Here is a 20344-nt window from a genome sequence, read left to right on the forward strand (position 1 = left end):
TAATCCTTAGCCCACCTTCTCCCGCTCCCCCACCCCCCTGCACTAGAGACTTAGTGGATTTACGATCCCTGCAGTTGTAGCTGTCATCCTGAGAAGTGTGCGAGCTCGCGCGCGCGCGTGCGCGTGTGTGTATGGAGAGGAAACAAGAACCCATGTAAAATGCAACATAGATCACGTTTTCTGTAAATAGAGATGCCGCCGGGTTCGCCGGCGAGTCAGCCATACGACCCACGTTCAAATGAGAACTCACTGCCCCAGACGGTGCCATATTTATTGATGCCGAAAGTTCAACTTGGCGTAGAGTCTGTTTCGCATCCAGTAGTTGTTCTGTCCAGGAAAAGAGCCTCCCAAAGGAACTCGACCCCCTGTCCCATATCCACTATTATTCCTTGCACTAGATTACTCGCTCATCATCACCCTTCCTAGGATTTACGTGAACATCTTCGAGTTCTCTGGGAGGATTTATTTACACAGGCAGTGGAAAAGCCCTCTGGAGACCGGGATAGTGCTTCCCAGGGGTAACCTAACGTTGTATGTTGTTTAAAAACGACCTTCTACACCTGACCGACAGGACTACTTGGCAGTGTTAAGGAAGGAGGCAGGAGACCTACTGAGAACCTGTGCAAAGGAACCTAGGGGCCGAGCCGTGAACGTTAATTTATGTAGCATCAAACCCAACCCCAGTTCCTCTATCGCTAATGTCGAACATTACTTAAGAAAGAGGTGCATTTATGTGTATGTTGTTGTTTTCTACAGTTGAATTAAAGGATGTGTAAATATCTTTTAAATGTAATGAAGATCATATCCTTATATATTTATGTTGTCTGCTGTTAAAACATGGAGAATATGTCGGAAGAGCAGCTTAATTCAAATCTCTCCCCTCCCCCAGCCCAAAACAGGGCAGAGAGAAATCACCACAGCAGGATTTGTTAAACCACACACAAATGTTCCTAAGATTTATTTTAATGAAAACAATCGCCATATTTACTTACTTGGAGCCACATTAATTTTTTTTTCCTACCAAAATAAATAGGCAGCAGATTTTTGCTGCTCCTCTTCAGCTCTTTGCAGGATTTTTTTCTCAGAGCATTTGGTGCTGTGTGAGTGTGAATTGTAAAATGTTTTCAAATTTCATGTGCAAACAAGAGTCGTCATAATTGGCAGTTCCTTTCATTTTGTTGATTAATAATGTGTGCTCCCAGTTAAGTAAAATTTATTTTTGTTCTTCAACGTTAAAGAAGGTCTGAGTTTCCAGGAAGAATTGTTCGTTTTCTAGATATTACTATATGGTGCACTGATATTTGACAGTTCACTAAATTCAATAAAAATACTCAGATGTAAGTTTTTAATAGAATATCAAGCTGATTATATTGATGACCTGCTAATTATTGGTTTTCAGGGGGGCATTCTCAGTGGTGAGAAGATGTATGAAAATCCCTACTGGACAAGAATATGCTGCCAAAATTATCAACACCAAAAAGCTTTCTGCTAGGGGTGGGTATTTTCAACCACATATATGTTAATTGTGCATTTGTCACGTTGGTTATCGGTTCTGTTGTATGTTGGTTGTGTTCTCTGTAAGTAAGTCATTTAGTTATAATTGTAGCTGTAGGTATCATATTACCTTTTGAGATTATTTCCTGCCTGAGTGCTTCTTGGTTTGTGCAGTTTTAAAAATGTGACCAAATACAATTGTTACTTGATAAATTGTTAAAATCTTATCTTTTCTGTGGGTAATAGCATAACTATATTTTAAAGCAAATAAATGTCACTAAGTGCAATTTGCCTTTAGCTCCACTGTTAAATAACTTTCAGAAAAACCCTGGAATGGAAAAATGTAAGTCTCACAACTGTCATTATTCCCTTTTGCTTTTGAGGGGAAAAATAGGTCATAACTCAGTTAAATCGTATATTTCAATTGTAGTTACACTTGAACTTAATTCATTAAGGTATATTTAACAGTAACGGCTTTGGGAGGAACATTTTATAGTTGCTATATTCCAGGAAATTCAGCTTGATTTTGATGTTTCTGAGTGCAGTTTAGACCTTTACTTGATCATCTGCAGTAAGACTTCTCACTCATGTAATGTATTTTACATATGCTTTATAACTGCAAAGATAATTCATACTCATAAAATAGCTGTTGACATAAGCAAAAAACTTGGAGGGGTCTCATTGCATTCTTTTTATTTTGTTGAACTCATGCAAAAGTACTTATACTGAAAGGTTAGGCATTCCAATTATTGTGAGCACGTGTCTAAGGTATTAATATTTTCATGGGAATTTATGGTTTGATGAAATTAAAATGAAGAAAACGCCATAGTATAAGTCCCTTTCAGTGACCTGATTTAAGTAATGAGAAAAGAAATCCCATCAGGGTTGCTTTTCTTTCTTTAATTTGTCTTCTAAGAAGTGTTGCTTCCTAGTATCTGGTATCATTGTGTCTGGTCTCTGCCATGATTTTTTTTTTCTCCTCTTTGTTGCAGATTCTGCTTTTAATGTGTACTTTAGGTTGACATTTCAGTTTATTCATTTAAGTGAAAGTTTGTATTTCTTTCACCTGATTTTAATGAGTCTGAGGACCATCTTATGTGTAAAAGTAACCAGCACCATAGATTCAGGACAGGAGGACTAATGGAATACACTTTATGCTCAATTATGTTCTCTTTTTCCACTTCTCTCTACTCCACAGGAAGATTTTTAATGGTGAAAAGGAGTTGCTATTGTACATGACAGTTTAGTGTAGAAAAGAAAAGTGCAAAAATGTAGTCAGATTCTATCAGTGCTTGTATAATATCTTCCTGTATGCTTGGTACTTTTGGCAAGAGTTGGGGTATCAGTTCTTTTAGAGGTGTTAAAACACCTATCTCCTATCTTTCTGTGGCTTTAACATTGTCTCTTAAATGTGTTTCATTTTTACTAATTTCTTAATTACAAGTCCCTTTTCATCCACCACCTTTCATACTGGCTACACCAGGATGGTAAACACCCCTGTCTCTGCTCACATAGGTTTCATTTTACTTTTGCTTCAAACGTATGAAGATAAGTCTTTAGGCTGCTGAAACTCCTTGCTGCTTTTCTGCTGATGTTCCTCACTTGTTCAATCTGCTTTCAAGAACAATGTACCCCACAGCTACCTTGCCCCTTCTGGATTTAGTGATCTTCATTGTTTCAGTTATATTTAGGAAAGTAGTTAGGGCTAAAATGCTTGCTTCATGTTCTCCCTTTGCAATTTTCTTGTGACTTTGAGCAAGTTTCTTAATCTGCTGAAGAATGAGGTGAAGAAGGTGACTCTGGAACTAGATGCCCTGGATTTAAGTTAAGATTCCTCTACCTGTGATTTGTGTGATCTTGTGCAGTTTACACACTTTCCATGAGCCTCACTTTTCTCATCCGTAAAATTGAGTAATCACTCTTTTATAGGGTTTTTGTGGCAATTAAGTGGCTTAAGCTGCATTCCATGAATATTAGCTGCTATTATCTCATTGGGTTGTTGTAAAGATTAAATTAAATTGTGACAGTTTAAATTATAAATCTAGTTGGAAGCCTTGATTTAGCTGTGAGAACCCAATTTGAATCTTGGCTCTATTGCTAGTGTACTCAGTATGTAAATTTGGTTCTGTCACATAACTTTTTTGACCTCGGGTTGTTCTTTAGTCAAGTGGGGGAAAAAAAAAATCCCCGTATGGTGTCATGGGTGGTTTTGAGGATTCAGTGAATTTTATGAGAATCACTTCTAAAATGCAAAATGCTGTGTCAGTTTTATCTGTTACTGCTCACCTATAAGATATTGTACTTTTCCTTCAAAATGTTCAATTTATTTTGTATTGTCGCGCTGATTAGTTTATAGAATATTTGTACCTATGCATGTATACATTTGTTAAACCTCTATTCAAGCTATAAAGTCTTAATGGAAAAACACTATGCTTTCATTTTTTTTACTATAACATTCTACCCCACTGAGGACATTAGGAGGGGCTCATTACGGAGTGACGAGAATCACATGTGGCTGTTAGGTGGTTTGTAAAAGAGATACCTAGTTCATTCCTAAGCATAAGCAAATACAGGATGTAAAGAAGTCTGTAAGGTTGTATACTAAGAGCTCGTGGTTAAAAATATGAATTCTCCTTTCAGAGCACTCCCTTCCCAGATTATGATTTTAAAAAATTTCTTTTGCAGAAAAAAATTTTAAATAATTAAGGGGAAATTAGAATAAAATGCAAAATAACATTTTCACCCCAAGGTAATGAAAAATTTTTTTTTTTTGGTTGCACATGGCAGATTTTGTGAAACATGTAACTTTTTTGTACAAATTTTTGTTTGTATTTGAAATGCCATGCCTTTTGTAAATCCCAGTTTTACGCCTGTTTGTTTCAAAGACCAAGCAGGCCTTCCAACTCCATGTTCTTTAAGTGTAACATTACAGCTGAAGAAGAAAGGCCATTGTCTGTACATCTAAGACCATTAGAGAATTGCCAAAAATTTGGCTACATTCATGGACAAATTTGCACATCCAACTATACTGTCACCTGTGCATTTTTATGTGCCTTGAACTTAGTGGATTTCGAGCAAACAGTTTCAGTCACATTACCTCCCAGCTGTTAGTCACATACATCATGTTTGGGAGACTCAGTGTTGAAGAATTTCTTTCCTTTTGCATTAACATGTTCAAAGAGCATTCATTATACAATGGATCAGAGAGAGAGGTACATTCCAATATAGTTGACTTGTTTTTAGAAGAAAAAATAGTGTAGATATGTTTCAAGCATGTGAGATTTTATATGTAACTTCTGTCCTCTAAAATTTTTTTCGTTAGTTTGCTAACATTTGCTAAGAAGACATGCTTAGTAAATAGTGGGTAGTGATAATAGAATTTTCTCATATTATTAGGATAAGAATTAGAAATTATCATTTTGATCAGTTAGGTTAGTAGTTAACAAATACTAATTTGCCTTGCTGTTTTGATTTTTTTGTCTATGTTGATGTTCTTATAACTAAGTTATTGTTAGATTATGAAAAGTCCATGAAGGACTGTGATCACAGTTCAGAATCCAATGGATTGAAGCTTCTGATGGTTAGATGTCTTTAGAAATAGTACATGTGATTTTCTCATTTTAAAACTTGTGGTAAATGATTTTTTATGGCACTACTGATTTCTTGCCGTTCATCTCCTGATGAATTTTTTGATCTTTAGAAACCATTTCTTATTATATAGTCTGTGATACACCATGTTGTTGTTTTGTAAAATGTTAAAAAGTACAGTAGAAGCTTGAAATAATATATGTTATTACAAGTATATTTTACCTCTGTTGCTGAAGTTAAAAAGGGATTTCATTTTATATTTATGTAAAATTTCAGATACAATGCAAGTGGATAATTTTGATCTTTGCTGGTTTTGTTAATTCCTAGATTGATAGAACTAGAACATGAATCAGGATTTTATGAACTGTTGGACCATGTACACAAAATTAGGTCTCAGCTATGAAATCTGAATTCTGCATTTATGTTCCTGAGTAAGGACATCAACTCAGTATAAAAATTAAAATATAGTAATTTGAGTTTTTTCCATCATGAATTATCATAAAGCACATAATAGGATTTTCTTGGACATTTAACTTCTTTTGTTAACTAGAATCTTAATTTGTTAGTCTTTTCCTTAGGCTGATACAGAGGCAGGCCAACTCCTAGTGTCTCTAGGGCTGGCTTGGTATTTCTTTTTTTTTTTTTTTTTTTAAGATATCTGACCCTTCTCATTTATTGGCATATGGTGTGTACAGTGTTTCCCCCCCCCCCATAAATTATTGACAGTTAATTGCCAATTAGTTCATTGGTGGTTTACATGGAAAGCTGTGTTAAAGCTTTTAAGTCATAATAGTATCATTTAGTGAACTGTACTGTGATATATTAAATGGGAGTCTTAGCAAAATATTTTTACTCTGAAATATACCTCTATATTTTATATTACTTTATAGATTACTAAGCACCTTCACAAAGGTGACCTCATTTTATGTTTTTATTTGATAAATATTTAATGATTAAAATGGGCAGAATGTTAAGAATAATAAGGCCGTCTACACAAATAGACATCATAGAAGATATAAGTGGTGTTCTAAGTCTAGCGTGAATAAAGTGCTATGGAATTTCTAAGGAGGGAAAGATTGTTTCTGCCAAGGGAGATGAAGGAAGGCTTTTATATAATATAAATTTAAATATTTAAAACCATAATGCAGACGGGTTCAAGTACCAAAGTCTAAATAAACAATTTGGAGAGTGTTCAAAATGGTTTAGATATCTGATTATAGTGAAAGTTGTTTTATTCATATGGTACTTTTGTTAAAACTATCAGTAAAAAGTTATTTTTGTTGTAGGAAATTTTTTAGGTTACGATTTTTAGGTTATAGCTGGTTATGATTCCAGTTAAAGTAGGTATCTCAATGCTTGTTAAGGTGAACTCGTAGACCTTTCATCTGCTTAACTCTTTCTTTAGGATAAAGAAACTGATAGGTTTGGAGGAGGGAGAGGACAGCTCTGTTGTTTGGTTTTGAAATCAACTATTGTTTTTTATGGGGCTTCCCAGGTGGCGCTAGTGGTAGAGAACCCACCCTGCCAATGCAGGAAACATAAGAGAAGTAGGTTTGATCCCTGGGTCCTGGAAGATCCCCTCCAGTACATTGCATGGCAACTCACTCCAGAATTCTTGCCTGGATGATCCCATGGACAGAGGAGCCTGGGGGGCTACTGTCCTTAGGGTTGCAAAGAGTTAGACATGACTGAAGTGACTTAGCATGCATTGTTATTTATACACAATCACAGAACATTATAATTGATTTTTTTTTTTTTTTAGATAGGTGAACCCCTTTTCTAACACTGTCTCATGTTAACAACATATGAGGTTGCTTGTTACTACCAAAATCAATAATAATAATAATAAACTAATAGAAATGTTATAGCCATTATTTAAAGAACACCTTCTAAGTAGCATGTATATATTTACAAGATATTTTATTTAATATTTTATTTAAGACTTCCCTGGTGGCTTAGAGGTTAAAGCGTCTGCCTGCAATGTGGGAGACCTGGGTTTGATCCCTGGGTCGGGAAGATTCCCCTGGAGAAGGAAATGGCAGCCCACTCCAGTATTCTTGCCTGGAGAATCCCATGGACAGAGGAGCCTGGTGGGCTACAGTCTACGGGGTCACAAAGAGTCGGACATGACTGAGCCACTTCACTTCACTTATTTAATCCACACTGCAGCCTTTAGCGGAGAAGGCAATGGCACCCCACTCCAGTCCTCTTGCCTGGAAAATCCCACGGATGGAGGAGCCTGGTAGGCTGTAGTCCATGGGGTCGCTAGGAGTCGGACACGACTAAGCGACTTCCCTTTCACTTTTCACTTTCATGCATTGGAGAAGGAAATGGCAACCCACTCCAGTGTTCTTGCCTGGGGAATCCCAGGGACGGGGGAGCCTGGTGGGCTTCTGTCTATGGGGTCACACAGAGTTGGACATGACTAAAGTGACTTAGCAGCAGCAGCAGCCTTTGGAGAGGCAATATTATCTCCATTTATAAATAGTTACTATGAGTTACTCTTACTAAATGGCAGAGTCAAGAATTTTAGCCCAGTTTTCTGTCTCTCTAAAGCCTGAATCTTGCCATCACGAATCCTGTTCATTGTTGTTACAGAAAACTTAACCTTTCTGTACTGATCTGTATGTGCTTGACTTATCTCCCCGCTAAACTTCAGGTTCCTTTATAAAAAGGACTATGTCTTATACATTTTATATTTCCAACACAATGTATGGAATTGACTGTTCAGGTTCCAACTTATGAGAGAAGATAGTGTTTTAATTGCTGCAGTAACAGAAGATCAAATGGAAGTTTCAAAAGGCATCCCCATGCTAATTTGTGAAAGGAAAACAGTGTAGTGAAAAATCTTATTAAAATGGTAGAAAGTGATTACAGAAGAATGAGATACTTTGGTGAACTTAATGTATTAACTGATTAAAAATATCTTAATATACAATGAGTTCCTAGGATTACTTCTTCTAAATGATTTACTTGTTGCTCAAAAAAAGCACTCAGCCCTTAACCAAAGCCCAGAGAAACCTGCTGATAAAGGCATTCTCCTTCTCTGGCTCACTTTGTCTGACCAGTGAAGAATGGAAGACAGATGCTTCTTGCGTTGTTTCTTCTTGGACAGCACTGCTGTGTGTGTCAATTCCTACTGAAGTGTAGCAAGTGAAAGTCAAATACAAAACTGTTAAATTTTTTATTGTTGGAAAAATAACTCTTAGGTATAGCAAGTAGTGCGTGCTAAGTTGCTTCAGTCATGTTCAACTCTTTGCGACCCCATGGATCATAGCCTGATAGGCAACATGGGCACAATAAAGGACAGAAACAGTAGGGACCTAACAGAGGCAGAAGATATCAAAAAGAGGTGGCAACAATACACAGAAGAACTATACAAAAAGTATCATCATGACCCAGATACCATGATGATGTGATCACCCATCTAGAGCCAGACATCCTGGAATGCGAAGTCAAGTGGGCCTTAGGAAGCATCACTACAAAGCTAGTGGAAAGTGATGGAATTCCAGTTGAGCTATTTTAAATCCTGAAAGATGATGGTGTGAAAATGCTGCACTCAATATGCCAGTAAATATGGAAAATTCAACAGTGGCCACAGGATTGGAAAAGGTGAGTTTTCATTCCAATCCCAAAGAAGGGCAATGCCAAAGAATGTTCAAACTACCGCACAATTGCACTCATCTTACATGCTAGCAAAGTAATGCTCAAAATTCTCCAAGCCAGGCTTCAACAATATATGAACCATGAACTTCCAGATGTTCAAGCTGGATTTAGAAAAGGTGCAGGAACTAGAGATCAAATTGCCAACATCTGTTGGATCATCAGAAAAGCAAGAGAGTTCCAGAAAAACATCTACTTTTGCTTTATTCACTACGCCAAAGGCTTTGACTGTGTGGATCACGACAAACTGGAAAATTCTGAAAGAGATGGGAATACCAGACCACCTTTCCTGCCTCCTGAGAAATCTGTATGCAGGTCAAGAAGCAACAGTTAGAACTGAACATGGAACAACAGACTGATTCCAGATCGGGAAAGGAGTACGTCAAGGCTGTATATTGTCACCCTGCTTATTTAACTTATATGCAGAGTACATCATGAGAAACACTGGGCTGGATGAAACACAAGCTGGAATTAAGATTGCTGGGAGAAATATCAATAACCTCAGATATGCAGATGACACCACCCTTATGGCAGAAAGTGAAGAGGAACTAAAGAGCCTGTTGATGAAAGTGAAAGAGGAGAGTGAAAAAGTTGGCTAGAAGCTCCACTTTCAGAAAACTAAGATCATGGCATCTCGTTCCATCACTTCATGGCAAATAGATGGGGAAACAATGGAAACAGTGAGAAACTTTATTTTTGGGGGCTCCAAAATCACTGCAGATGGTGACTGCATCCATTAAATTAAAAGATGCTTACTCCTTGGAAGAAAAGTTAGGACCAACCTACACAACATATTACAAAGCAGAGATAATTCTGCCAACAAAGGTCCGTCTAGTCAAAGCTATGGCTTTTCCAGTAGTCATGTATGGATGTGAGTGTTGGACTGTAAAGAAAGCTGAGCACTGATGCTTTTGAACTGTGGTGTTGGAGAAGACTCTTGAGAGTCCCTTGGTCTGCAAGGAGATCCAACCAGTCCATGCTAAAGGAGATCAGTCCTGGGTGTTCATTGGAAGGACTGATAATAAAACTGAAAGTCTAATACTTAGGCTACCTATTGTGAAGAACTGACTCATTGGAAAAGACCCTGATGCTGGGAAAGGTTGAAGGCAGGAGGAGAAGGGGGTGACAGAGGATGAAATGGTTGGATGGCATCACCAACTCGATGGACATGAGTTTGAGCAAACTCTGGGAGTTGATGATGGACAGGGAAGCCTGGTGTGCTGCAGTCCATGGGGTCACAAAGAGTCAGACATGATTGAGCGACTGAACTGAACTGAGGCTTCTTTGACAATGGGATTCTCTAGGCAAGAATACTGGAGTGGGTTGCCATTCCCTTCTGCAGAGGTTCTTCCCAACCTAGGGATCAAACCCACTAATAGTATAAAGGTATGAAGGAAATGGAACCAACTCCAATATTCTTGCCTGGGAAATCCCATGGACAGAGGAGCCTGAATCTGATATGATTGATAAATATTGTGCCCGTAGCTCTTATGGGCTCTACTAGAGGTATTCACAGGGCCTTCCGTGTATAATAGTTATGGGTTGGAGGTGACTGGTATCATAGATTTCCTGAAGAGATTCATGGGTGAGGTTGTGTTTGGAATGGTAAGTGCGCCTGACAGAAAAGGGAGAAATGTTTGGCCAGTCAGAGTAAAGCAGCCTGTTCAAAGGAAGAGAAAGCCCTGGTCTACCCTGCAGATGCAGTGAGGACACCTGGTACTGTTGGAATCCTCTCTCCTTTAAGACTCAGTTCAGGCATTGCCTCCGCTGTGAAGCTGTCTCTGACTTCTCCACACCTCCTTTGCTTCTCTAGACAGATATGATTATTTTTCTCATCCCCTGAATAGCTTCTTCATGTTTCTTCAGGAACTTGTCACACTTCTCCCCTTACATTATCGTTATTTATGCTGTAACTTTCAAGCATTTTGTGGACATTTTAAAATTTATCTTTGGATCTGTGCCTGGCATAGTAATACAGTATTGAATATACTTGTGTTTGTTGAATAAATGGACAACTGAATGGGTAAAAAATAAGATTCTGACTCTTGAAATAGACCTATGATTAACAAAGACTGTGACATGAAATAAATCATTGACCTGAGGCTTCATGTCAGGTGGCATTCATTAACTGAATGAATTAATTCCCAGTTATTCACAATTTTCTAATCATTCCATTAGTTTTCAGATGACAGATTATCCTTCGTTGGAGTTCTGTATAATTCCGTAAATTTGGGGGCAACTGTGTACAAATTCTTAGCGCATTTTCTTTTTTTTAAACCATGTGAAGTGATTCAATAATACGGGGTAACATTTTCATTGTGTGTCCATCAGTACCTCTTCAGTAATGCCAGATTCATGGCATTATTACATTTTAAAAAAAGGGTTTTAAAATTTTCAGTTTGTTCTCCAAAGGTTGTCACTTTTTCACTTTTCTTTTAACAGAGCTCACTTTAAAAAGCATTTTGGTGATATTTTATGAGTTTTGGATATGCGAATCATGGGTATTATTTGCTTAGAGTGATTATTGGATATTTCAATAAAGGCAGTTAGAGGCTGCAGCGTCTATCAGTTCTGAAACTTGGTAAAAGGACTGGGAAGTGTACTTGTTTCAATATTAGAAAAGGGAACACATCTTAAAGCATTTATTTGTGTTTCCTCTTCAGGGAACTTTTTCTTGTGTGATATGTAATAGGAAATTGGGAATTTCACAATTCTGTAACTTTATAATTTTGTTATATGTTTTAGAAAATATGTTCTTTTCGTGAAAGGATTTTGATCACATTTTTAAATGGCAGTTTAAAGGTCAGATATAGGAGAAGTGATTTGTGAAATTCATTCTGGCCATTTTGTAGAAACTATTTATGATGAATTTTTTATTTTAATAGAACAAATTGTATATGCTTTTATATCAAAGATTCATATGTATAAAGATTATAAAGATCATATTTGTTGCAGAGAGACTTGTACACTTTGGATAAACCTCTAAAATCCAGTTTTTATTATTTGTTACCAATTTAGATAAAAATATTTTAAAATATTATAAAAATGTTACCAAATTGGGGAAATACAGAAAAACAGAAGACATTCAAAGTTAAGTTACCCCAAACATGGTACAGATTTTGTTTGTTTCTTTCTTAGTTTGTCAGAATACTGGACTTAAATACACAATTTTTTGTCCTGTCTTTTGTCTTAATTTTACAAAGTCTACCTATCTGACTACAAATCCTTTGAATTACACTTCACTAAGAAAACATCAGTTTAGAATTGCTGGGGTTTTTTTTTATTATTATTATTCTTTGCTATGATAAATGATAATAGTAAACGTTGTTTTGTAAAACTTTTTCATATTTCTAGTTCTTTTCTTCGGGAGTATCCATAAAGGAGAACTAATGAGTTAGAGGGTTGAATTATCAAAATTCTTGATAAATGTTGCCAGATTGCATTTTCCAAGCTTTGTACGTTTCTGCCAATAATACTTAAATTTGCTAGTAAAACTGAATTTTGGGGAACACGATTCTTAATTTCAATGTAGCAAAAGAACAGTTACCTTGTTCCACACCCCTGCTAGATAAACAAAGATACAAAGATAAAGGTCCTTCATTTCAAGGTAAAATAGATGTGGAGTCAAATACGTTATCAAGGCATGTTGATAAGTGAGACAATGCAAATGTTTACTCATTCTGGGGTGTAAGGAGGTAACTGTTGTTTGAAAGGAAAGGGAGAACTTCAGAGGAGGTGATCTTGGAACTGTATTATGAAAATGACCACTTTTGAATTTAAAGAGGGATAGGAAAGATACAATACTGAGAAGCAAGAAAATCAGTAAGTGCTAATAGAGAGAGAACTGGAAAATAGATAATTTTTTTTAACCCTGAGTGATCAACTTATGGTTTATAAAGTTTCATGAAAGCATGCAAACACTAATGGAAACAGGTGCAGTTTTTTTCTTTCAGTGAATCACTTAAGTGCAACAAAATCTGGGGGAAGGTATTAAATAAGGTGGGTTTCTGGGATTTTACAGCCCTGAGTCATTAGGTGTGAACAGCTGATAAGAGAGGAATAACAACTTCTTATCTACCTTACATTTTGTTTTATGTAGCTTTGGGGCAAATACAAAAAAAAAAAAAAGAGTGACTAAGTGAAAGAGAAAGGACAGGAGGATAATTAGAGTGGATTTTTAAAAAAGTTAACCAGTATTAAAAGTGCCCTAAGTAATCCCATTTGTGTTTATGAACAAGAAAAGCTAGATAGTTACTGCAGTTGTGATATTGCATTGATAAGTGTTTTTAAAATGTAGGTTTTGGTTTAAAACCAAAGGTAAGTAAGGTGTCTAAAAGTGGTATTGACATTCACTGCCTGAATTTCCAGTGTCTAGAATAGTGCCTGGCACCCTTCACACATATTTATTGAATAAATGTGTGTGTTAGTCACTCAGTTGTGCGACTCTTTGCGACCCCATGGACTGCAGCCCACCAGGATCCTCTGTCCATGAGATTTTCCAGGCAAGGATACTGGAGTGGGTTGCCATTTCCTTCTCCAGGGGATCTTCCCAACCCAGGGATCGAACCCAGGTCTCCTGCACTGCAGGCAGATTCTTTACCGACTGAGCTACAAGGGAAGCAACTCATTTATTGAATAAATGAATGAATAAATAACTTCTAAAACTATATCATATCATGGTAAATGAATACATATTTAGAGACCCAGAATTTTTTAGATTTGTGTACATTATATTGTTTCAAGAAAATTAGCAGATTAATTCTGATATGACATATAATTCAGCACAAGCTGATGGCTGGAAAATAGTCATTTGTTCCCTTCATTTACATAATGGGAAAAAACTCACATTTATCAAGAAGATAACTTGAAGTACTTATTAACCTCCCTAGCAATGCTTAACTGTGCAATATTTCCCCCCTATTATTACAGGGAAGCATCTATAAAACATTTTAATTTGTAAGATCTCTCCAGGTTTGTTTTAAGTATTATATTACTTGTTTAAGGGGGATAATATTGTTTTACTCAATGTGTGTCTCTGTGTGTGTGTATGTGTATATATATATATATGTATACATATATATATAATTTAGAGTAGAATTTTTTTGTGTTGACATAGGAGCTTTGTCAAGGAGGAAGCCTTCTTTGACTTCAAAAGCAGTGACTCAAGGTTGGTATAGTCGTTAGAAAGTAGGGTGGGAAAAATCCTAATTCCAGATTGTCAGCAGGATTTCAAGGTCAAAGTCTACTCCTGTTATCTGAGCATAGAGCTCCTGATTTCTGGCCAGTTTTCATTTTAGTAGAATTAGAGAAGGAAAAAAGTGTCAGCGTATTATTTGACTCCTGTATAAATAGGATTAAGACCCACTTTCACCGATATTTGTGTGCTTTGCACATAATTATCTTTAGGAAAAAAATATTCTTTGGATTGACTTTGCCCCCTGCTTCCTATGTATTTATGATCAGGAACAGGGGAAATAAAAATTGTTAACCTTAAGTCTATTTGAAAGAAAGTATATGTCTCACCTTGACAGAGAACCAGTTATTGCAGTACTTACAGCACTGTGTGCTCCATTTGATGCTCGTAGTCACAGTATATGTTATCTGCCAGTGACATTGTAAAGAGAAAGCGCTTCAGGCATGGACAGGAATGGCCAAAGTATCACTGAGATACTTGATCTTTTAAAGTAATAATGATTTTATAAGATGAAATAAGTATGTGTTGACCTTTTACAAACTTTGAGAGACTATTTTAGGTAGGAGACTATTTTAGGTAGAGGCTTTAACCTAAACCAGCTAAATCCAAATTTATAGATACCAGGGTTAGAAATATACAGTGAACACACAAAGGGTGAGTTTTAAAAATAGCACTTAGCTCTGAGAGGATAATTTCTCCTCCATCCTGGACGTAAGTGTTTCATTCATACTGTCTGTAGCAAGCTTTGGGGGAGGAAGGGTGGAGGGAAGTGAGAAATGTCTGTTGAAAAATTCTTGTGGCTCATACCAATGCTTATTTAGCATCTCTGCTTCTGGGATTTCAGACATTCCCTAACTAGGTCCCACAGTACTTCTAGGGTGTGCGTAAGGGACCCTCAGGATTCTTGTGCCTAGTGCTGTGAGACCCGTCCTCCTGGGTGGCCTGTTGCAGCTGTTTCACAGAGCACATCACATTCCCACCCGGGCTAGGGAGTGGAGGAGCCAGCATACCCAGCTGAAATAGCAGAGGGATCTAGGGAGCAAGGCATGAATTACCTGGACTGGAATTTGGCTAGGTCTCTGAGTCAATGGGCTTCCCTGGTACCTCAGCTGGTAAAGAATCTGCCTGCAATGCAGGAGACCCCAGTTCATTCCTGGGTTGGGAAGATCCACTGGAGAAGAAATAGGTTACCCACTCCAGTATTCTTGGGCTTCCCTTGTGGCTCAGCGGGTAAAGAATTCATGTTGCAATGTGGGAGACCTGGGTTGAACCCTGGGTTGGGAAGATCCCCTGGAGAAGGGAAAGGCTACCCACTCCAGTTTCTGGCCTGGAGAATTCCATGGACTGTATAGTTCATGGAGTTGCAAAGAATCGGACACGATTGAGAGACTTTCATTTTCTGAGTCAATAGCCCTAATTCCTATAAAAAATATTCTCTCATTAAAACATTTTATGTCCGCTTTGGGCTTCCCTGGTGGCTCAATGGTAAAGAATCTTTCTGCAGTACAGGAGATGCGAGTACGATCCCTGGGTGGGGAAGATCCCCTCAGGAGGAAATGGCAACCCAGTCCAATATTCTTGCCTGAAGAAGCTCATGGACAGAAGAGCCCGTGGGGTTGCAAAGTGTCAGACACAACTGGGCGATTGAGTATGTACACATACCCTGCTTTATCCCCGGGGAAGTAGAGTCGGCCTCTTTTCCTCTGTAAGGCTTTGTACCTTTGGGAGCTTCACACGTAATAATGAGGAATACTGTGGCCTATATATATTACTGGTGAGGAAGGAAAGCAAGGTTAGCATTTTCCCTAAAAGATGTCAGAGCAGAACCATTTGTTACGCCTGTAAAGAAGCAACCTGTAGGCAGCATGGAAATAACAGAATATGCTCAGTTCCCACAAAAAAACTTAGAGCTTGGTTTGGAGAATAGGAGACACACATGATTATAGAAGAGAGAAAGATAAGTAGCAGCAGAATGGAGTTACTCATTGGACCTAGTAGTGACAGTTGTGGAAGCAGAAGTAACGTTGAGGAAGTAGAAGTTAAGATGGATGGAAGAAAGGAAGAAGGATAAAGCACACAGATGCAGAAAGGCGTGTAATGCTTGGGCAAAAGATAGAGGATCTGTGGGATATTAGGGGGGAAAAGTTTGAAAACATGAAGGTCTCTGTCAAGTTGATAACGTCTGAAATACAATGGAGACACCACTTTAAAGGGCACATAAGACATTACTTGGCAGCAGTGAGTAAGCACGATAGATTAGCATAGAGTATAAGATATTGAAATTCTGAAACCTTAAGATAATAAAGGATAAGGCTGACTGGGGTTTCAAGTTGAATCGTGGGGAAAATTGTAATTTTCATAAAGCAAATTGAGAAATCAAAATCAAGGACTGATTTTGATGAAGGACGATGATGAATCAACATGTGTTTAACCTGTGTGTGTGTGCTAAATCGCTTCAGTCACGTCCGACTGTGCAACCCTTGGGCTGTAGGCTCCTCTGTCCGTGGGACTCTCCAGGCAAGAATACTGGAGTGGGTTGCCATCCCCTCCTTCAGGAGATCTTCCCGACCCAGAGATTGAACCCACATCTCTTGAGTTTCCTGCATTGGCAGGTGGGTTCTTTACCACTAGTGCCACCTGTAAGCCCCCAATCTACCTTCAGGTAGAAATGCCTAAAGAACCATGGAAAATTGAGTGGGGTCCTTGAGGAAGAGCCACAGGAAGCAGTGCAGTGTACTCGATGGGTTAAGAGCACCTGCTCTGAAATCAGATTGCCAAGGTTCAGGACTTGTCTTTACCACTTCCTAGTTCTTGTGATCTTGGGTTAACTTCCTAACCTCTCCAAACGTGTTTTTTGTTTGTTTGTTTTTAATCTGTAATAAACTGCAGTAATCAGTTTAGCTGCTATTTGTGACTTGTCTGCCCAGAGATGATGATAAAAGATATACTAGTGGAAAAGATCACAAAGGAGAGAAGATAGAAAGGAAAGAGAAGAGAGTACAGGACCGTGGTTGGGGGAATACCTTCATTTTAATAGATGAAAGGAGGAAGTAGAATTAGTTCAAAAGTGAAAGGATATGTCAGAAAAGGAAAATGCAGTGCTTTGAACTCCGAGAGTTTTTTGCAAAGGAGGGGATGGCTAGTCATGTTCGATGTTACAAAGAAATGGAAAGAAATGAAGACTGAGAAAAGGCCTTGGTTTTCCAGATGGCAGAATTTCAGTCCTGTGAAAGAAGCAGTCATGAGGATCAGGCTAGTCTGTTATTCATCTTTACCTCCTCCTAACTGAGCATATTGCATGAAATATAATTGGTATTTAATAAATATTTCCCAAATGGATAAAGGAAAAAAACCCTATTTCTTTGGATTAAAGATTAAATGGAGATAACATGTAAAACCTGCTGGTTTAATAAAACAGGAAGAGAGACACAGACACCCATGCCAAGGGGTGATTTCAGGGATTAACCAGGTCAAGGGAATTAACTTTGGTGATAAATAAAACTGAAGCTTATTTGAAGGAAGAGGAAAAAGAATCCCTGGAAAATAACAATGTTAGGAAAGAGGGTAAAATGTATGGGGTGGAGTCCTGGAGGTTTTTGGGCATGTGTGGGGGGACATTCTTCTTTCTCAAGGAGCAAGATGTTGGGAGTGGAGAAGACGGCTGCAGTTCAGCTGACAATAGGAGAAATGGAAGCAAGATTCAGAGAACAGATTTGAGATGGCCCTTGGGGGTTGCAGTGAGGGGGTCCCCCCAAAGCAGTGTGCAGTAGATCATTAGCAGGTACAGTGAACACGGCCTTGAATCTAGCCCCAGACTGCCCAGGGCTCCACAGGGTCAGGTGACTGAGATGCTGGCACTTTTTAAACGTTTAAAGGGGAAGGTTTCGCTTCCTTTAAAAAACAAACAAACAAAAAAACACGTTAATTTGTACAGCCAGTAAGAATAGAATACCTAGAATTTAAATCCAGCCCTGAAAGTGCTGCGATTCATGAGGTCGCAAAGAGTCGGACAGGAGTGAGCAACTGAACTGAAAGTGAAAGTGTTAAGTCACTCAGTCGTGTCTGACTCTTTGTGACCCCGTGGACTGTAGGCTCCTCGACCCATGGGATTCTCCAGGCAAGAATACTGGAGTGGGTAACTATTTCCTTCTTCAGGGGATCTTCCAGACCCATGGATCAAACCCAGGTCTCTCACATTGCAGAGTCTTCACCATCTGAGCCACCAGAGAACCCTAAGTAAAGCAAAAGCCCTTGTTGTTCTGTTCTGTTCTGTTCTTTCTAGGGCGGATCTGGCAGGACAGAGGAGGTGTGGAGGAAGTCAGAAAGCAGAAAATTGGGAAGAAAAATTTTATTCTACAGGAATGACAGCCAGAATTATACCATTTTGGAATGTTTGGTAGCAGATTTCTTTTCCTACCTGAAAGGGAAGCCTGGGGAATCTTCAGTTCACAATCTAAATCAGCTATTTCTATCAGTTTTATTCAATTTCTCTAAATAAACAAAACACCCTGCAGGCAGCTTTTAATGTTTGAGTTGTATATCATTTCATCAGTAGGAAACCGCTGCTTATGGAGAAAAATTATTACAGATCAGGAATATGAAATATTTTGAAGACATAAGTTAGTTTGCCAGCAAAGACCTTTGCCTACAAAGGTCTGTCTAGTTAAGGCTATGGTTTTTCTAGTACTCATGTATGGATGTGAGAGTTGGACTATAAAGAAAGCTGAGTGCCAAAAAATTGATGGTTTTGAACTGTGGTGTTGGAGAAAACTCTTGAGAGTCCCTTGGACTGCAAGGAGATCCAACCAGTCCATCCTAAAAGAAATCAGTCCTGAATATTCATTGGAAGGACTGATGTTGAAGCTGAAACTCCAATAGTTTGGCCACCTGATATGAAGAACTGACTCATTTGAAAAGACCCTGGTGCTGGGAAAGATTAAAGGTGGGAGGAGAAGGGGATGACAGAGGATGAGATGGTTGGTTGGCATTACTGACTCAATGGATATGAGTTTGAGTAAACTCCGGGAGTTGGTAATGGACAGGGAGGCCTGGCGTGCTGCAGTCCATGGGGTTGCAAAGAGTTGGATACGACTGAGCAACTGAACTGAACTGATAAGCTAGTTCATCCTGGCTGTTTTATTGCCAACCTTTAATAAGGTTTATTATCATGAACACTGGATTTTATGTGCTTTTGCTTACTTTACTATCTGCATACTTCTGGTTCATTGACTGTAATGATAAGGACTTTTGGTTAGATAAGTTGTTTTTTTTAATTGGAGGATAATTGTCACACAACATCGTGTTGGTTTTTGCCACACACCAACATGAATCAGTCACAGGTATACACTTGTTCCCTCCCTCCTGAACCACCCCCATCGCCCACCCCCTCCCCCTCTGGGTTAGATAAGATTTCCCTAAAGCATTGACATAGTGACTAATTTTCTTAAAAGTCTGTGTCATGTTTCAGTTTTTCTAAGTTCACTACGGAGGCAGTGAACCCAAAGATTGTGGTAGAGGTAGATGTGATCAGAATGTGTTTCTTTTTTCCTTTTTACAGAAAAGATTTTCCCACACCTGTATTCATTCCCTGTTCTTTCTCCCTTTGCTGTTACTATTGATGTTCAGTAGTTACCCCTACTTTTCTCTTCCTTTACCACCTGATTTCCCACAAACAACATTGTGTCTTGAGTTCTCACTTCTAACTTCTAAGCTCTAGAAGACATCTTTACACCATTTTAGAAATTTGGTATCTTTTATGCTGAATTTTTTGATGCCCTGGATGTTGTTTCTCTAGTTCCCAAAGGGTCTTATGTCTAACTTGACCCCATTATATCAGTCCTCATTCATTCACTCATTTATTGAACACACATGTGTTGAGCAGCTCCTATGAGTGGGCACAGTTCTAGATTCTAAAAATATAGATGTGAGCAAATTTGATATGAGAGAGGCTGGAGGAGCCATTTGTATAGGTAAGTGCTCTGCAGTAAATAAAACAGGGCTGTAAGTTAGACAGTGAGTTCAAGTGGGATTAGTTTGGAGAGGCCTCTCTGAGGACGTTCGCATTTGAGCTGAGACATTAATCATGAGAAGAAGCAAAAGATGAGAAAATATGAGAGAGGGACATTCCAAGTCAAAAGACCAAGGTGACGATGAGCTTGCATAAGAGTAGGAAGAAAGTCATTACACCTAGAGTGTAATTAGGAGGAGAGAAGTACACAGTGATCTTCGGGAGGTGGGCAGAGGGCAGATTGGGTAGAGTCTTTCAGCCAGTATCAAAGAGTTAAAATCTTATTTTAAAGCAGTGGTAACTCAACATTCAGAAAACTAAGATCATGACATCTGGTCCCATCACTTCATGGCAAATAGATGGAGAAACAATGGAAATAGTGAGAAACTTTATTTTGG

At 38.3% G+C, this 20344-nt stretch overlaps 1 protein-coding gene across 13 annotated transcripts in view; it reads left to right on the plus strand.

The window, feature by feature from the left end:
- The window catches only part of CAMK2D (calcium/calmodulin-dependent protein kinase II delta), a 308976-nt gene that overhangs the window by 582 nt on the left and 288050 nt on the right, over window positions 1–20344 (plus strand). For all 13 annotated transcript variants that reach the window (XM_010858494.1, XM_010858498.1, XM_010858496.1 and 10 more), the window contains exon 2: window positions 1400–1494. In XM_010858494.1, the coding sequence (XP_010856796.1) occupies window positions 1400–1494 (95 nt within the window). The remainder of the gene's footprint in view (window positions 1–1399; window positions 1495–20344) is intronic.

The sequence above is a fragment of the Bison bison genome, unplaced genomic scaffold, assembly GCF_000754665.1.
Source record: "Bison bison bison isolate TAMUID 2011002044 unplaced genomic scaffold, Bison_UMD1.0 scf7180017864389, whole genome shotgun sequence".
In the NCBI taxonomy this organism is placed as follows: domain Eukaryota; kingdom Metazoa; phylum Chordata; class Mammalia; order Artiodactyla; family Bovidae; genus Bison; species Bison bison.